At 36.8% G+C, this 19,384-nt stretch overlaps 1 protein-coding gene across 3 annotated transcripts in view; it reads left to right on the forward strand.

The window, feature by feature from the left end:
* Positions 1-19,384, forward strand: part of GPHN (gephyrin) — a 437,816-nt gene that overhangs the window by 78,996 nt on the left and 339,436 nt on the right. For all 3 annotated transcript variants that reach the window (XM_045201246.3, XM_071222011.1, XM_024568512.4), the window contains exon 2: positions 2,860-2,938. In XM_045201246.3, the coding sequence (XP_045057181.1) occupies positions 2,860-2,938 (79 nt within the window). The remainder of the gene's footprint in view (positions 1-2,859; positions 2,939-19,384) is intronic.

Below are 19,384 nucleotides of genomic sequence, written 5' to 3' on the forward strand. Positions count from 1 at the left end.
GTAGCTGATTGACAAGCCTTTAAAGGAGCAAAGGTTTATTTGACTTTAATTAAGCCTCTCAAACTTTCAGGCTCTTGAAGTTCATAACTAAGCATTCATATTTGCCAAATTGGGCAAGAAACTTTATGAGAACAAATTTTATGATATAATGTATTACACTTTCAATTTTAGTTCAGCTCAACTGGAAACGAACTTTTCTTGAAGTGTGGCAACACTTTATTTATTTGTTTTTGGCTGTACTCAGGAAATGGTATAATTAAAAGCACTTGTGTTAAAATTATGAAAAGCAGAAAATTTGCCTAAAATCAACAGGTTGAGATCAGTGTTGTTAAATATGGAATAAAAATTATATGTTGATCAAAATTATTCCACTCATTACAAAAAAGGTGGGGGCATATTTTTGTAAATAATAAGCAATCCAAACTTTTTTCAATTTCAGATATTTTTAATGCATCCATGTTTGTGTGTATTAATCATTTATATCACAGGCAAATGCAGATTTGGGTGCTTAAAGCTTATAATTTTGAAGGACTCTCTGGTAAAAAAGGTAGTATAGTATCCAGATAAAAATTATTAGTGTATTTGAAAGAAACCAGGCAAGTGTTCTAGTCTTCTTGCTTTTTATGTAGGTTGTGTGTGTGTGTGTGTGTGTGTGTGTGTGCCTGTTGACTCGAAATAGAAAATGATCATTCAATATTTATGCTAACAAATTTTAAATATTTTATAAAGTTTTATTTTGTCTTTAATTTTAGAATTGATATTTTATTGAATTACAGACTTAGATTCTCAGATTCTGCCCTCCTCCCCCAGCATTTGAAACATGTCATTCCATTGTCTTCTGGACTCCATAGTTTATGTTGAATACTCAGCTGTAAATTTTCCTTTTCTTTTGATGGTAATGTGTTCTTTTTCTCCTCTTGCTGTACTTAAGATTTTCTTATTATATTTGATTTTCAGCCATTCGACTGTTGGATGTGATTTTTCTCTCATGTTTTTCAGTGTTGGATTTGCTATATTTCCTTAGTGAGTTAATGTATTGTATCAGTTTTGGTATATTCTTAGCTGTTTTATTTTCCCCTGTAACTATTATTTCATCCTCATTCTCTTCTCAACTGCATTTACATTGGGCTTTTTGATTCCCACATCTCTCTTATGTTTTGATCTTTTCATTTGTTTTTTTCTCTCTTTGCTCTAGTTGGGTATCTACTGGTCTATTCAAGTTCATTAACCTGTGCTTTGCTGTGTTGAGTCAGCTATAAAACCCACCCACTGATTTCTCAGTTTTACATATTGTATTTTTCAGTTCTAAAATGACTAATTCTTTTTTGTTGTTGTTCAAGTATAGTTGTCTCCATTTTTACCCCCCACACCCCCCCCCCTTAAACCTACCCACTTTGGCTCTGTCTATGTGTCCTTTATACATGTTCTTTTGTTGCCCTTCCCCTATTTTTCCCCATTATTCCTCTCCCCCTTCCCTTCTGGTTACTGCCAATTTGTTCTTTATTTCACTCTCTCTGGTTATATTTTGCTTGGTTGTTTGTTTTGTTCATTAGGTTCCACATATAGGTGAGATCATATTCTTTTCAATAGATTTAAATTATTTGTTGAAATTTTCTTTTCTTCTATGGCAAACATGTTTCCATACCACCTTTAACTTTTGTTAAAGTCTTACAGTCTTTGTCTTCTAAATCTGCGTCAGCTAATAGATGTTATTTGTTCTGTTGGTTATTGCTCACATTTTGTGTCCCTTCCTGTGCTTCATAATTATCATGGTATACCAAACACTGTTTATAATATGATCACAGATTCATGTAAATGTTATTTTTCTCTTATATTAGAAAAAAATGATGAAGTGCTAATCCCCTCAATTCAACCATGAATTGAGCTGGGTGATTTGAATTACAGCTTTAGATATACCTAGTCTACCTCTGGTTTTAAATGTCTTAAGGGCAAGACCTGTTGTGTTGCAGGTATTTCTTTCTGGTATGACTTTGTATTTAATGAACTGTGAAATTGTGGGAGATTTTACTCCACCTTTTGGTTTTTGCCTCCATTTTCTCATCCCACTCTCAAGGTAGGGTGTTTTTTGGTCTTGAGGGAAGATCTGTTGAAATTCTAAACTAAAAGTGGTAGGCACCACCTGTTGTAGTATGCCTTTGACTTCTATTCATCATAACACTGCGGAAAACATTACTTTTTCCTCTAGCTCAGCCTCTCCTTCTTTCCCGGTCTACTTGCGCAGTCTCAGTCCTCAGTAGATATCTCAGGAGAAAACTGTCTGATCTAGGGGGTTCCATTAGATTCCAATCTATTATACCAGCACATGAACCATAAAGAGCTATGCTGGTTTCTCTTTTTCTTGGTAGTGTCACTCTTTCTGATTCTTAGTTTGTGTCTAAATGGCAAATCTCTGAGACATGAAAGCAATCAGGAGGCTCAGTTTACCTAAGATTAAATGTTACTTTTCTCTTAGTTTATCCATTTTGCTTCCATTGCTTTCCAGTATATTTAAAAATATAATTTTGGGAGATAATTTATCTTTTTTTCTAGTTGTTGTGGAAGCAGTGACATGATGCTGTGTGCTGGTAAATTAGTTTTGTAAAAATAAAAACATAATTTAGACCCACATGTTACTCTTTTATGTATTATATTTATATAGTTTGTTTTTAGATTATTGGTTTGTTGTTGAATATTAATATTGTTGTAAATGTATTAGGCCCAGAAATTGGCCAAGATAGCTGTTTGGAAAAAGTATATTTTGAGAGCCAGTTTTAATTTCAAAATTCCTTTTCATCAGCAGTAATTTAAATGAAATGTAAACAAAAATTAATTATTTTTCTTTTCCCCTTTCTTGTCTAGTGAGTGATAGTTGCTTCAGGAATCTCGCAGAAGATCGCAGTGGGATAAATCTCAAAGATCTTGTACAAGATCCTTCTTTGTGAGTATTTGGCTTTTAATATTAATTATTATTTAAAATTCTATGGTTGGTGTGACTTTTCTCAAGAGTTGTAACTGAGAACTGACTTAAGGTTGAACAATTTTTTCTTTTCTAATAATTTTTGGGCTTTTAATTTCAACTACGTAGATCATTCTAATTTACATTATTTCTTTTTTTATTATTTTTTTGTTACATACAGTGAAGCACATAAGAACAGTTTAAACAGAGATAAAGTTACTCTTTAGAAATGTAAGAGATATTAGAGGAAAGGATAGTGTTAGGTTAATGATTGACTTTCAAGAGGTATGGCTAATGGCTGCTGCTATCTTCCCAGTAGATACTAGGTAGGGAAGATGACTAGTAGTTTCTTTGCTTGGGAAGGTGAGATTGAATTTATTCACATCAATTTTAAGCAATTTTTTACATAATTTATAATCATTTTTGTAAGATAATTACAAGTAAATAATAATTTTAATAATGAAATATTTTAATATATCAAATATATTTCTAATGTTTTATGTTAGAAACCTGTATATAGCACAAGGTTTTTGAAGAATTTTATGTGTTTCAATTTTTAATCTTATTGTCAATCCCATTCTGTATCAACATGTACTTTAATATAATGTCACTTTCTATTTTGTGAATAAATAAATTTTTTGCAGTTGTATATTTACTGGAAATTATGTGCACTGTCTTTTACATGGTAGTACCTCCCCAGGAAGAACACCTTTTTTGGAAAAAAAATCAGGACTAGTTAAGCCTTGGGCAGCAAAGAAAAGAAAATTGAGTGCTGGCAGGTGCTTTCTCTAATGATGTATGATGCATTCAGTAAATATATTTTAACAGGAAATCAGCCTTCCATATCACATGTAATCTACAGTCCCACAACTCTTGTAATTTATTGAGAATGTTGTGAGGAAAAAAAACAAAAATGTGCTGAACCTGAAGTTTATTGATTCCATAATGATTTTTCACTCATTAAAAAAATCTGGTCACAAGACAGACTGTTGAAAATAATTGAATATTCAATTTTTAGTGTAATCAGTTCAGATATGACTTTCCAAAACCAACTCTCTCAACTGTTTTCTTAACCTCTTTTCTTCAACAAAAGGATTGCCAAAATTCTTTTTCCATGATTTTTATTCCAATGAAGATTAAAAGTTGTCCTTTCAGTCCTATAAGTATTTAATTAAGATATGTGAATGTAAATATTCCTCCTGAATGAATATTGAATAATATTTACTTGCATGAGTAGTTCTATTTCTCTTATGGATATGAGAGGAAACTTTATAATTTTTTTGAAAAGATTTTACCCATTTTTAAGGAATAAATTAAATGACTTCATTATTGTATTATTTGTAAGGTGTAGTTCTGGTACAGTAGGATTATATATGTGTTTAGTGCAATCATTGTGAAAACTAATGTGCTTATGTGGACTTCAATGATACAAAAAACTGTGAAGAATTTACTTCAATAGCAGATTACAATAATGAGTTGTAGTGTTTTGAGAGAATTTGGTACTTCTTTCCAGAATGTAGAATAATATTTATCATGCAACCTATAACTAAATTCTAAATTTAATCTTAGTATTCTATGAAAAATTTATCTCAGATTACTACTGCATTGGATAGGCAAAATAATTTTGAATTTTCTGTTTTGAAGTAGCCAGATAGTATTTTAATTTAGGATAATTCTCTTAAGTTGCATTAGCCTACACTGTACAAATTCAGTAAAAAAAAATTTTTTTAGCCCTTGCAATGGATGTAGAAATTTTTTTAATTTAAGAATTATGAAAATTTACCATTAGTGACTCTAATTTATGTTTTAGAGATATATTTCTTACTTTATAAAAGTCTTTAGGGAAAGACATACCCAGTGTGTAAGAAACAATGTATGTTTTTCAGTTGTTATGATAAGAAGTATTTTATTCTGAGTCATCATTTTATAGCAATATTTACTTAGTACCTACCACATGGGTGAGGATTTATTTTTAAGCCAGCAACCTCTTTTCTGTGCTAGACTTATGACATAAGTGTTTTCTCTTTGTTCATTTATTCATGTACACTATATGGAGTTGAATTTTTTTTACAACATTGATTTGGAAATCTGTTGGAAATAACTTCTTTACAAAACTCCCCTCCTTAAAAAAAATCACTGGCACTTGATGAGTACTCCAGACTAGTGTAATGATTGAAAAAATTGCATATTTATGTTATTTTAATAAATGTCTCAAACAAAAATATTATCATTTTAGAATATAGTAATATATTCTAATATTGTTATACTAGAATATTGAATGAGTGCTTTCTATGTTAATATGCTCGGCAGATTTGTTGACCTGCTGGTACTGAAAGATGTTGATGTGTAAAGAAAAACTGGGTATTTCAATCATTAATGTTCTTAGAAAGGAACACAGAATAAAGAGAGAAGGAAAAAATAGGCTGAGGAAAACCCATATTATCTGGCGAGTATTAACACTCAGAGCAATCTGTAGTATGTCTTAATTGGATAAATGAGCAGGTACTGAATTTCTTTGGCCAAAGCAGAGAAATAAAGCTTAATATTGTGTGTGTGTGTGTGAAGTTTGAAGGGTCGATGGCCTCAGAGCAGAATAAAAAGGCAGAACAAAAGTGACTAATTCATACTCTAAATCTGATCAAGCTATTGGAATAACATGATAGGCCCTCTGTAATTTATCTAACTGTGTATAGTACACACCCAAAGATTCTGGTTTTATGGTACTGAAGTAATTACTGGACTTGAATGAATTGAGTGAGCTATATTGTGTGAGCATGATGAAGTAGTGATGTCATGGAAGAAGAGAAAGTTGTGAATCCTTAAGCAAAACTTCCTAATCTTAAGGTGTTCCGGTTAAGGTGATGGAATGGGTAAATGAGGTACTTGGAACCTCCTACAACCACATCAAAATCACAAGTAAACTACAGAACAAACATTATTCAGAACTGCCTGCAGTCTAGTAAACAGGAGCCCTATAACTAAGGATGTAAAGAAGAAGCTACAATAAGATGGGTAGGAAGGGCAGAGATGCACAAAGGGCTGGTCCCCTACCCACATCTGGTGGTAAATCAGGAGGGATATCTAGTCAGTGGCGGATCCCCCCTGAGGAGCCAGGGGTCCCATTCCCATACCAGAACACCTAGCCCAGGGTTCCAGTGCTGGGAAGAGCAGTCCCCAAAATTTATGGCTGTAAAATTCAGCCAGGATTATGGCTGCGTGAGATGGAGGGTGTCTGGAGTTCCATGGATTCCTCTTAAAGGGCTGAGCACAGACTTATCTGGACTCACTTGCTGTGAGCTTTAATACTGGGGAGGCAGCTTGAAAGTCACCACAGACATACAGGGAGGAACTGAATTATCTGACATCATGGTTGGAGCTGGGGGAGCAGCTTTCTGCCTGACAGAAGTGATGACACAGGCCATTGTACCTTTGATAAGCCCTCCCCCAACAGAGCTGACAGATGGGCACCATATTTGAGTCTCCATCAACCTGTCTAACACTGATTCCCTGCCCTCATGATTCCTTGCACCACCTAATTTGTAGGCCCACAAAAGCCTTTTCTAGTGGCTTTTTCATATAAACAGCCTCTCTTTTGGCTCATGCTTACAATTTCCCTAAAATCTCTCAAATAAGCAGCATCTGTGGACCTACGCCTGGCACTAGCCCAGCCAGCCTTAGTTAGCAGGTTGGCCTCTCCCAGGTACCTCCAAACCCAGCACAAGTGGCAGCTATTTGCAGATTGCTCTCTAGCTCATGCTTGGTGTCTTCTGGCACGGTACAGGTGGTAGCTGACCTTGGTCTATACCTCTTAGAAAGCCCCAGACCCAGTAAACCCAGTTGACATCTTTAGACCATGCTGGATTACAACCCAACCAGCTCCATGAGTGGAATACTCAAGGAATAGACTCAAAGGTCACTAAAGCACCACTGAGGCAAGTCTGCTCTGTATTGTTGGCTCCTGCACAGCAGATCCTCCACAGTGGTCATGGACAGTGCTTACAGCCAGACAACCTGATGGGGTCAATCCCTTCCAATGACATGCCAACAGGAATCAAGGCTCAACTACAATAGGAGGGTACACACAGCCCACACAGGGGTATACCGGAAGCATCTGGTTCGGGTGACTGTGGAGGCTGTGCCACTGTGCCCTATAGGACACATACTGCATAAGGCCAGTCCACCAATCTGGGCAACATAGCAGCCCTACTGTATACATAGAAAGAAACACAGGGAAGGAGTCAAAATGAGACAAAGAAACAGGTCCCAAATGAAAGAACAGGTGAAATCTCCAGAAAAAGATTTTAATGAGCTAGAGACAGGCAAAGTACCAGATACAGAATTCAAAACAATAGTTATAAGGATGCTCAAATAACTAGGTGAGAACTTCAACAGCATAAAAAAGGACATGGAAACCATAAAAAAGAAACAGTCAGATGAAGAATAACTAACTGAAGTGGGGAATACATTACAGGGGATTAACAATGGTGTAAGTGAAACAGAGGATTAAACCAGCAATTTGGAAGATAAGGAAACAGAAAACACCTAATCAGAACAGCAAAAAGAAAAAAGAATTAAAAAGTGAGGATAGTATAAGGAGCCTTTGGGACAACTTCAAGTTTTACAACATTTGCATCATTGGGGTGCCAAAAGGAGAAGAGAGAATGCAAGGAATTGAAAACCTCTGTGGAAAAATAAAGAGCAAACTTCTCTAAATTGGTAAAGGAAATATACATACAAGTCCAGGAAACTTAGAGGGTCCCAAACAAGATGAACCCAGAGAGGCCCATACTGAGACACATCATAATTAAAATGCAAAAGTTAAGACAAAGAGAGAATCTTAAAAGCAGAAAGAAAAAAGCAGTTATTACCTACAAGGGAGCTTCCATAACACTGTCAGCTGATTTCTTAACAGAAACTTTCTAGGCCAGAAGGAATTGGCACGAAATATTCAAAATGATGCAAAGCAAGAACCTATAACCAAGATTACCCAGCAGTGCTATCATTTAGAATTCAAGGACAGATAAAGAGTTTCCCAGACACGGAAAAACTAAAGGAATTTATAACAACCAAAGTGATATTACAAGAAATAATAAAGGTCTTCTTTAAGAACAAGGAGAAGAAAAAAAAGATGCCATCTTTTGTTTTTGTTTGTTTATTCATCCATCAGGGGATTCTGGGTTGCTTCTACATTTTGGCTATTGTGGATCATGCTGCTGTGGACGTGTATGTGCTAATATCTCTTTGAGAGAACGTGCTTTCACTTCTTTGGTTATATACCCAGAAGTAGAATTGCTGTGTCATATGGTAATTCTGATTTTTTTTTTTAAGAACTGCCATACTGTTTTTTCTAACAGTTGTACCATTTTATATTCCCATCAAAAGTGCACAAGTGTTCTAATTTCTCCACTTAACCAACATTTGTTATTTTTTGTTTGTTTGTTTGGGTTTTGGGTGGGGGTTGACAGTAGCCATTCTTATGAGTCTAAGGTAATATGTTCTTGGTATTTTTAATTGAACTTCACTTCTTCACATCTTGTCTTTAATAGTGATTTTGATGCAACTCATCTACTTAGTAAAAAAAAAAGACAAGGTATTGTCTATGTTTCATTACTATGATACTTTGGTATATTGTAACGTAAACTGTATAAAACTATGGTACTTATTTAGTACAATGGAAATTCTTTTCAATATCATTTTGAAGATTATAAAGTACAAATAGGTACATAGTAATTTTGTGACAACCACATTTTAATCAATTTATCATCCTTATTTTATATTGTATTATTTCCTTTGTATTACTACTGATCTTGTTGTACCTCATCTAAATGATTGCTTTCGGGAAAAAAAAAACTTTAAATTAGAATATTCCAGATTGGAAATGCAGGATGGTGATTAAAAAAAACAACAGTAAACCTGCTAATTTAAATGCATATTGTAGATCATTAGTGCTTGATAACAGCGTTTCATCTTTAAGAACAAAGATAAAATTGCCCAAAATAGTTGTATATGATTGTAAATTTCTTAGACATCAAGATTTTGTTTACCTTTAAGTACTTTACAAATTTTACCATCTTTGGTGGAAACTCTTCTTTTCATTGTTCTGAAACACAGCCTAATCTGCTTTAGTATACTTGTCTTCACACTACAATCTGATTGAATGATATTTTGGTTCCTTGGATCATGGCATTAAATATGAAGGAAGGCAGGATTGTCATCTGGAAAGCAATCATATCTAAATATAGCTGGTGTTAAGACAGGTTGCTATGGTGAATTGAATTTCTTAAAAATGCCAGTCAGCAGAGGATAAACAGTGGTTTTGAAGTGGTTATTTTCCATAGAGCTGTATATTCTCGTATTAAATTTTCAGGTAGATGAATTTAGTTAATTTTTTAATTTATTTTTTGCTTTGTTCTTTTCTTAAGTACATTTTATTGATTATGCTATTACAGTTTTCTCAATTTTTTTCTCCCCTTTATCAACCCTCTACCCTGGGTCCCCCAGGCATCTAGCATCCCCTACCACGCTTAGTTCATGTCCATGGGTTGTACATCAAAGTTCTTGGGCTTCTTTCTTTCCTATACCAATCTTAACTTCCTCCTATCTATTTTATGCCTACCAATTACACTTCTTATTCACTGTATCTCCCCCCCAATTCTTCCCCTCCCCCTCCTCACTGAAAACCCTCCGTGTGATCTCCATTTCTTTGGTTCTGTCCCTGTTCTAGTTGTTTGCTTAGTTTTTGTTTTTGTTTTTTTAGGTTCAGTTGTTGATAGTTGTGTTTCTTGTCATATTACTGTTATAAGGGCTTGGTGATGATGAACTCCTTTAACTTGACCTTATTTGGGAAGCACTTTATCTGCCCTTCCATTCTAAATGATAGCTTTGCTGGATAGAGTAATCTGGGATGTAGGTCCTTGCCTTTCATGACCTTGAATACTTCATACAGCCCCTTCTTGACTGCAAAGATTCTTTTGAGAAATCAGCTGATACTCTTATGGGAACTCTTTTGTAGGTAACTCTCCTTTCCTCTTGCTGCTTTTAAGTTTCTCTCCACATCTTTGATCTTGGGTAACTTAATGATGATGTGCCTTGGTGTGTTCCTCCTTGGGTCCAATTTCTTTGGGACTCTCTGGGCTTCCTGGAAGTCTATTTCCTTTGCCAGATTGGGGAAGTGTTCCTTCATTATTTGTTCAAATAAGTTTTCAATTTCTTGCTCTTCCTCTTCTCCTTCTGGCACCCCTAGGATTCAGATGCTGGGACATTTAAAGTTGTCCTGGAGGTTCCTAAGCCTCTTCTCCTATTTTTGAATTCTTGTTTCTTCATTCTGTTCTGGTTGGGTGTTTATTTCTTCCTTTTGTTCCAAATTGCTGATTTGAGTCCCGGTTTCCTTCCCTTCACTGTTGGTTCCCTGTATATTTTGCTTTCTTTCACTTTGGGTAGCCTTCATTTGTTCCTTCATTTTGCAACCAAGCTCAATCAGTTCTGTGAGTATCCTGATTACCAGTGTTTTGAGCTCTGCATCAGATAGGTTGTCTATCTCCTCGTCACTTAGCTCTTTTAATGGAGTTTTGATCTGTTCTTTCAGTTGGGCCATATTTCTTTGGGTGTACCTGTTATGTTGTAAGGGGGTGGAACCTTACGTATTTGCCAGGCCAGGGCAACCCTCTTTGCTGCTTTGTGGCACTGTCTGTGGGGGAGGGGTCACAGAGGAAACAATGCCACTGGTTTGCTCCACTCTAGCCCCTCTTTCAAATAAACTCTCCTGTGAGACTGGGAATTTCTCTTGCAATGACAACACCTGCAGTATTTTACAGCTGCCTTTGAGTCTTTAGTTTCCTGTTCAGCCAGCCCGCCTCTCCTGCATGGTCTGCCAACTTGCCATTCATCCTCTCCACTCGGCTGCCTATCTCCCATTTCCACCCCACCTACTGGTTTGGGGGAATGTTTCTTTAACTCCTTATTGTCAGAATTCCACACAGTTTGATTTTCTGGCATTTCTGGTTGTTCATTTTTTAAAAAATTCGTTGTTATCCTTTTGGTTGTGCAAGGAAGTGAAGCATTTCTATCTATGCCTCCATCTTGGCTGGAGCCAAATTTAGTTAATTTTTTAATTGTCCATTTTTTCATTTTAGAGTATCTTTGAGACCTTTAATATTTATTGCACAAAATAGAAGAATTTTTTATATTGTTATCATTGTTACTCTGTAAACTAATTTTATTTGATGAGGAATTGCATTTTTCTAATGGCAGCATTTTAAACTTTGCTGTGCCACCAATACTACTGCTAAAACTAAGACAACTACCAGTGCTGCCTTGTTTATAATGATATCTCTATGTTTTTATAATTTTAAACAGATTAATTTTTAGCTTTTGTATTTATTGGTCTATGAAGTGTATATTGGGACAATTCAGCTTAATCTAGGCTGGTGCTATGGTATTATTGTACTATGTTCTATTGTGAGAACTGCAAATACAAAGACTTGAAATTTTACTTTGCTTTTAGAAGACTCTCCTCATTTCCATCCTATACATTATTGAGAATGTATGTATAATTCTTTTGAGGGTTCATTCACTTTAGAATTTTTTTAATTGAAAAGCACTACTAGGTTCTTATCCAAAGTTCTTCAGCAATTATGTTTAACAGATATTGTTCTCATAATCAAGGAACATGATTGAAGAGGGACAGTATCTGAGTTGTCCACTTGAGGCATATAGATGTCAAATCCGGTATTTGAATTTTGTAATGAAATAAGTAGTATGTTATTTTGATTAGTTGATTCTTGTATTTTCAGGGTACAGATATCTAAGTCAGAGTAGCTCAGAGAGCAAAATGGAACATGATTGACTTATGTAATAGGAGTACCTCTCATGCAACCAAGAACTTCAGAAACATGATGGGTGTAGGAACCTCAAAGAATAGAATCAGGGAGTTTGTGCAACTGCTGTTATCTTCTCTGGTCGTTTTTAGCTTTAGTCTCTCTTTGTAGTGAGGCTTTTTCCCTGAACATAAAATCCCCTGGAGGAGTTCTAATTTTGTTAATCTGGTCATGTGCTCACACTGCAGCCAAACACTGTGGCCAGAGGTATAGGCTATATTAATTAACTAGACATAGGAATTCTGGCCTAGATGGAGGCATAGGTAGATACACTTTGTCTTCTCACACAATGAAAAGAGGGACAACAACAAATTTAAAAACAAAAAAACAACCAGAACTGCCAGAAAATCGAACTATATGGAAGTCCGACAACCAAGGAGATAAAGAATAAACATTCATTCAGACTGGTAAGAGGGGCAGACTTGGGCAGCCAGAGTAGAGAGTACACTCATGGTAAGGCAGCAGCTGGAGAATTGGGTGGGTGAGGCAGTGACTGGCTGAGGGGGTAGTCCCACATTTGCATGTCGATAAGCTGGGAGGAACAACTGGGAAGAGAGACAGACCGTGCAACCCAGGGTTCCAGCACAAGGAAATAAAGCCTCAAAACCTCTGGCTGTTAAAACTTGGGGGAATTGACCTGGCGGTAGAAACTCCCAGCCTTACAGGAGAGTTCACTGGAGGGACCCACAGGGTCCTAGAGCATACACAAGCCTACCCACACAGGAATCTGCACCAGAATGGCCCAATTTGCTTGTGGGAAGCAGGGGAAGTGACTAAAAGCCAGCCGAGAACCAAGCAAGTGGCACTGTTTTGTTTTGGACCTTCCCCTACATACAGCACCACAACACAGTGACCTGGGTTTCCCTGCCCTGGTGAATACCTAAGGCTTCACCCCCTAGAATGTAACAGGCTGAGACAAAAAGAAGTATGGCCTAAATGAAAGAACATATCAAAATCCAAAAATATAACTGAGCAATGAAGAGATAGCCAACCTATCAGATGCCAAGTTCAAAACACTGGTAATCAGGATGTTCAGAGAAATGGTTGAGTTTGGTCACAAAATAGAGAAGTGAAGGCTATGCAAAGTGAAATGAAGAAAAATGCACAGGGAATGACAGTGATAGGAAGGAAATCTCAGGACTTAAATCAATGATTTGGAGCAGAAGGAACAAGTAAACGTTCAACCAGAACAGAATGAAGAAACAAGAATTCAAAAATAGGAGAAGAGGCTTAGGAACCTCCAGGACAACTTTAAATGTCCCAGCATCTGAATCCTAGGGGTGCCAGAAGGAGAAGAGGAAGAGCAAGAAATTGAAAACTTATTTGAACAAATAATGAAGGAACACTTCCCCAATCTGGCAAAGGAAATAGACTTCCAGGAAGCCCAGAGAGTCCCAAAGAAATTGGACCCAAGGAGGAACACACCAAGGCACATCATCATTAAGTTACCCAAGATCAAAGATGTGGAGAGAAACTTAAAAGCAGCAAGAGGAAAGGAGAGTTACCTACAAAAGAGTTCCCATAAGAGTACCAGCTGATTTTCTCAAAAGAATCTTTGCAGTCAAGAAGGGGCTGTATGAAGTATTCAAGGTCATGAAAGGCAAGGACCTACATCCCAGATTACTCTATCCAGCAAAGCTATCATTTAGAATGGAAGGGCAGATAAAGTGCTTCCCAAATAAGGTCAAGTTAAAGGAGTTCATCATCACCAAGCCCTTATTATATGAAATGTTAAAGGGACCTATCTAAGAAAAAGAAGATTAAATATATGAACAGTAAAATGACAACAAACTCACAACTTTCAACAACTGAACCTAAAAACAGACTAAGCAGACAACTAAAATCGGAACAGAATCACAGAAATGGAGATGGCATGGTGGGATATCAGGTCGGGTATGGGGGAGAATGGGAGAAAAGTTAAGGGAATAAGAAACATAAATGGTGGGTACAAAATAGAGGAGGTTAAAAATAGTATAGGAAATAGAGAGGCCAGAGAATTTATACATATGACCCATGGACATGAACTAAGGTGGTGAAGGAATGCTGGTGGGAGGGGTGGTGCAGGGCTGAAGGGAATAAAGGGGAGGAAAAAAATGGGATAACTGCAGTAGTGTAGTCAATAAAATATAGTTTTAAAAAATTGACTAGTGGTAGTATAAGTGCCTGTTGCCAGAATGGTGGGATATCCTAATTAAATGAGGGAGGAGGTAGTCCCAGAAAAAAAGAGTGATAAAACCAAGAGATATGTGCTATACTTGTTTCTTAGTTGTTAACTTGAAGAACAATTAATACATTGTCATGAAGTGTTATTACTTTAAAATAGAGCATTTTTAGTTACCTGAGCATAGTATCTCAGTTAGAGAGGTATTGGTAATAACATTTGTAATCATTTCAAAGGATTACATAATTCAATTAACTGATAATAGTTGTTTCCCATTTGCTGATACTATTTATCAATTATATAAGACATACACATAATTGTGAAATGACTCAGATGAATTCATTACTAGTTTCAACTGGCTAGACAGCAGGTGGAATAAAAACAGGTTATTTCTGTTTTTCCTTCTTTATTTCCTAAAAAGATTAACTTCTTTATACATCAAAAAGGGAAAGAGATTCAAAGAGTCTCGTTTAGAGGCACATAAAAGTTTAATGGGAACACTGAGGAAGTATTCCAAGAAGAGGTGATCCCTGAAATGAAGTTTTTTGTTAGAAGAAAAAAAAAAGGAGGGAAGGAGAAGGAAAGAGAGGGAGAGATTAAGAGGAAAATGGGAACTCCATGAGTATGTTATGCAGTTTAGCAACCCTATTCAGCTGGAGATGAATAAGAATCTAGGAGGTTAAAATTAAAAACAAAATTTTGATATCTGTTTATTTCATTACTCCATAACTCATTGAAACATCTGACACTGATGCTTAGAGTTAAGAAATAAATTATTGCGTTGTCTGTAACAAATCACCACAAATTTACCATCTTAAAGCAAAAAACATTTATTATCTTAGAGTTTCCATGAGTCAGGATTTTGGGCACAGTTTAACTGGATCCTCTCTGTTCATAGTCACCCATGATTGCAATCTAGGTATTGGCTTGGTTGCATTTTTTTTTAATTGTGTTTTCATTTTTCAATTATAGTTGACAACATATATTATTGTATTAGTTTCAGGTGTATACTCAGTAATTAGACGTCACATAACATACTAAGTGATCATCCTGATAAATCTCACACCCACTGGGCCCCCGATAAAGCTATTAGAATACTATTGACTATACTCCCTACACTATACTTTACATCCCCATGAGAATTCTGTAACAACCAATTTGTACTTAATCCCTTCATGTTTTTCACGCATCCCCCCACCCACCTGCCATCTGGCAACTATCAAAAAGTTCTCTATCTATTAGTCTGTTTCTGTTAGGTTTCTTTGTTTATTTTTGTAGATTCAATTATTGATAGATATTGTTTATTACCATTTTATTGTTCATATTTTTTTATTGTTCAAGTACTGTTCTCTCCATTTTCCCCCCACCACTCTCCCTTGCCCCACCAACCCCTACTTCCCACCCTCAATCCTACCCCCCTTTGGCTTTGTCCATGGGTCATTTATACATGTTCTTGACTACCCTTCTCATTCTTTTCCCTGTTATCCCCCTCTCCCCGCTTCCCTCCCCTCTGGTTACTGTCAGTTCTTTATTTCAATGTCTCTGGTTATATTTGCTTGCTTGTTAGTTTTGTTGATTTAGTTTCCACCTATAGGTGAGATTATATGGTATTTTTTATCTTTTTTTTTCTTAAAACCCTTTCACATTTTATCTAATACTGGTTTGGTAATGATGAACTCCTTTAGCTTTTTCTTGTCTGGGAAGCTCTTTGTCTTTCAATTCTAAATGAAAACTTTGCTGGGTAGAGTAATCTTGGTTGTAGTTTCTTGCTTTTCATAACTTTGAATATTTTTTATATCCCTTCTGCAAAGTTTCTGGTTAGAAATCAGCTGACAGTCTTATGGAAGCTCCGTTGTAGGTACCTAACTGCTTTTCTCTTTCTGCTTTTAAAATTCTCTCTTTGTCTTAACGTTTTGCATTTTAATTATGATGCGTCTTGATGTAGGCCTCTTTGGGTTCATCTTGTTTGGGACTCTAAACTTCCTGGATTTATATGTCCATTTCCTTCACCAAGTTAGGGAAGTTTTCTGTCATTGTTTTTTTTACATCTGTTTTCAGTTCCTTGCTGTCTGTCTTCTCCTTTCACACCACCATGATGTGTTGTTGGAACAATTGAAGTTGTCCCAGAGGCTCCTTACACTATCCTCATTTTTTTTTTTAATTCTTTTTGCCGTTCTGAGTGGGTCTTTTTTGCTTCCTTATATTCCTAGTGGCTGATCTGATTCTTCTACTACTTCTACTCTACTGGATTCCCTCTAAATTATTCCTCATTTCAATAAGTATATCCTTCATTTCTGAATGGTCCTTTTTTATAGTGTTGAGATTCTCACTACATTCTTTGAGCATCCTTATAACAAATGTTTTGAATGCTGCATCTAGTAGATTGCTTGTCTCCATTTAGTTTAGTTCTTTTTGTGGAATTTGTTTTGTTTTTTCATCTGGGACATGTTTTTTTGTCTTTTCATTTTGGCAGCCTCTCCGTGTTTATTTCTATGTAACAGGTAGAACTGCTACATCTCCCAGGCTTGATAGAGCAACCTAATGTAGTAGGTGTTCTACATAGTGGCACAGCCTGCTTGATCACCCAAGCTTGGCACGTGAGGTGTGCCCTGCCCCCCTTACACAGAGAGCTGTATATACTCTCCTCTTGTAGTTGAGCCTTGATTGCTATTGCCACAACAGTGGGAGGTATTTATCCCCAGGCTAATCAGGTGCAAGGACTGTCTGTGACCACTGACCCCTAACCTTAGACCACTGTGGAGGATCAGTTGTGTAGGAACCTATCCCAGAGAGCAGGAGTTACATCAGCAGGACTCTGGTGCCCACTGAGTCCACCTGTTGAGTGTGTCACTTGTGGAATGCTTTGGGTGGTGATGCTTTGGCATGGCCTGCAGCTGTCCACTGTGTGTACTGACTCTGGCATCTGTCAGGAAGTGGAGGCCATGGTCACCTGCCTCCTGTGTTCTGCCCAGAACCAGCCAGCATGAACTACAAAGTGATCTGCAGATGGCTGCTACTTGTACTGGGCTTGGAGGTGCCCAGGCAAGGCCAAGCTCTGAACCAAGGCCATCTGCTGCTAGTGCAGGGTCTGGGGCCACTTAGTGAAAGGTATGGGGCATGTGGAGACCAGATGCTGCTTGTTTGAGAGATTTTAAGAAAATCTGAAACATGATCCAAGATAGGTCATTAGTATGGCAAAGCCAGTGGAAACAGTTGGGTAGGGGAGAACCTCAGGGAATTACAAGGGCAGGACAAACAGTGTGGGCCAGGATGATGGAGACTAAGGTATGGCTACCCATTTGCCAGCTCTTTGTGGGGAGGGCTCATCTAAGGTATAGTGGCCGCTGCCATCGCTTCTATCTGGCATAAAGCTGTACCCCCAACTCTAGCCCTGATGCTGGACAATTCAGTTTTCTCTGCATATGTCCCTGGTGTCTTTTGAGCTACTTCCTCAGCATTGAAACTGAGAGGGAGTGAGTCCAAGTAAGTCTGTGTATGGGCTCTTTAGATGAAATTGCCAGAAGTTCTGTCTCTCTCAACCTCGGTCCCCACTGGTTTTTACAGTCAGAAGTTATGCAGGCTTCTCTTCCTGGCACTGGAAGCCTGGGCTGTGAGTCCTGGTGTGGGACTGGGACCCCTGAACCTGAGGGTAGACCACCACAGCCAAGATATCCTTCCTGATTTTTATTGCCACAAGTGCTGTGGGACCAGCCCAGTTTGATCTCTGCCCCTCCTACCAGTCTCATTGTGGCTTCTTCTTTAATTCCCTAGATGTAGGACTTCCATTCAGCTATATTTCCAGTGGTTCTCATGATGGTTGTTCTGTAATTTAGCTGTAGTTTTGACATGGTTGTGGGAGAAGGTGAGTACTGTGTGTACCTATGTGCCATCTTGAACTGAAGTTCCCTAGGTTGCATTTTTATCAGGTGGCTTGACTGGGGAAGAATTGCTTCAAACAAATTTAAGTTGTTGGCAGAGTTCTTGTGATCGTATGACTAAATACCCTGTTTTTGCTGGGTGTTGGCTAGTTTCCATCCACAGCTCTCATCCTCTTTACCATATGTCACCTAATCATGGGAGTAACCTTTTGGTTCGAAACCAGTCACAGGTTCCACCCACATTCCAGAGGGTTACACAAAGAGTGTGAATACCAGGATATGAGAATTGTTGGGGTCATCTTAGGGTCTGTCAACCAGAATACTTGTGAAAATTTATTTCCTACATGGGAGTCATATTTAATTAGTTTAATCCTGTCAACTTAGAGATGTATAAACTAAAGTTCAACTAAGTTGTTATTTAGCTAAGGTAATGGGCTACATGACAACCAGCTTGTGCTCTTTCCACTTAACTCAGCTTTGGCTTTCTTGGTTTTGGTATCACATATATTGGTTTTTAAATTTTTTAAATTTTCTTCCACTTTTATCAAGATGTAATTGGCATATAGCACTATATAAGCTTAAGAGGTACAGCATAATAACTTTATATTTGGCTTCAATTTTTGTTACTAAGTTTATTAAAAACACGATGACTACCTCTTACTACTGGCAACCAGAAATATTCCTAAAATGGAAGAATAAAATAGATATTCAGATGTTTAAAAATATTTTTTTTCTTGTATGGCCTATAGCTGTATGGTTTTTGATTAATTGTTCTCTCACCATATATATTTTTTTTTTCTCAATTTTTTGTTAAGTGGAAACAGAATTTTTGTTTCCTTTGGTTTTGCTTTATATTGGTATCTGAGGAGTGAGACTCCAGAGACTAAAAGTGAGATTTAATACCTGCAGAAAGAACAGCTTCAATTCAGTCCTCTGTGTGAACTCCTGGATGGGTTGTTTAGTAGAGGATTGCTGGCTGTGGGTTAGGAAAACAATCAAACAGGCAGATAAAGAAGTTTGCTAAGTATGCTTCCCTAATGAGCTTTTTAAGAAACACCTGCTTGTGACTCAGCCAAAATTAGGAAGAAAATGACAACAGAAAAAGGGGACACCATTTTTTAAAAGATTTTTTTAGTTTAAAAATTATAAATTACTATTTTTAAGAGATTATGGAAAATTAAATTACCTCTACCCATCAGGGAAAATTTTCATAATATTAGACTATTGGGCAACAGTTTCAAGGAAGTCAGCCCTTCCTGCTTCTTTTTTCTACTGCTACCTAAACTGTGTAGTAAATGAAAATTACCTTAATATTTTTTTGCCCTCTGAGGTAAATGCAAATTAAGTTTATAATGAAGCCTAATTTTTAAACTTAGGGTAATTCATTTAGGAGGGAAGGCTAATTGAGCTTGGGTTTTTTCCTCTTGGAATCCTCCATGATCTCCCATGTGCTCCTCCTATGTTTTCGCTCAGAGTCTGTTATAGCTTTTACCTATATTATATTATCACTGTC

The sequence above is a fragment of the Desmodus rotundus genome, chromosome 7 (genome assembly GCF_022682495.2).
Source record: "Desmodus rotundus isolate HL8 chromosome 7, HLdesRot8A.1, whole genome shotgun sequence".
Classification (NCBI taxonomy): domain Eukaryota; kingdom Metazoa; phylum Chordata; class Mammalia; order Chiroptera; family Phyllostomidae; genus Desmodus; species Desmodus rotundus.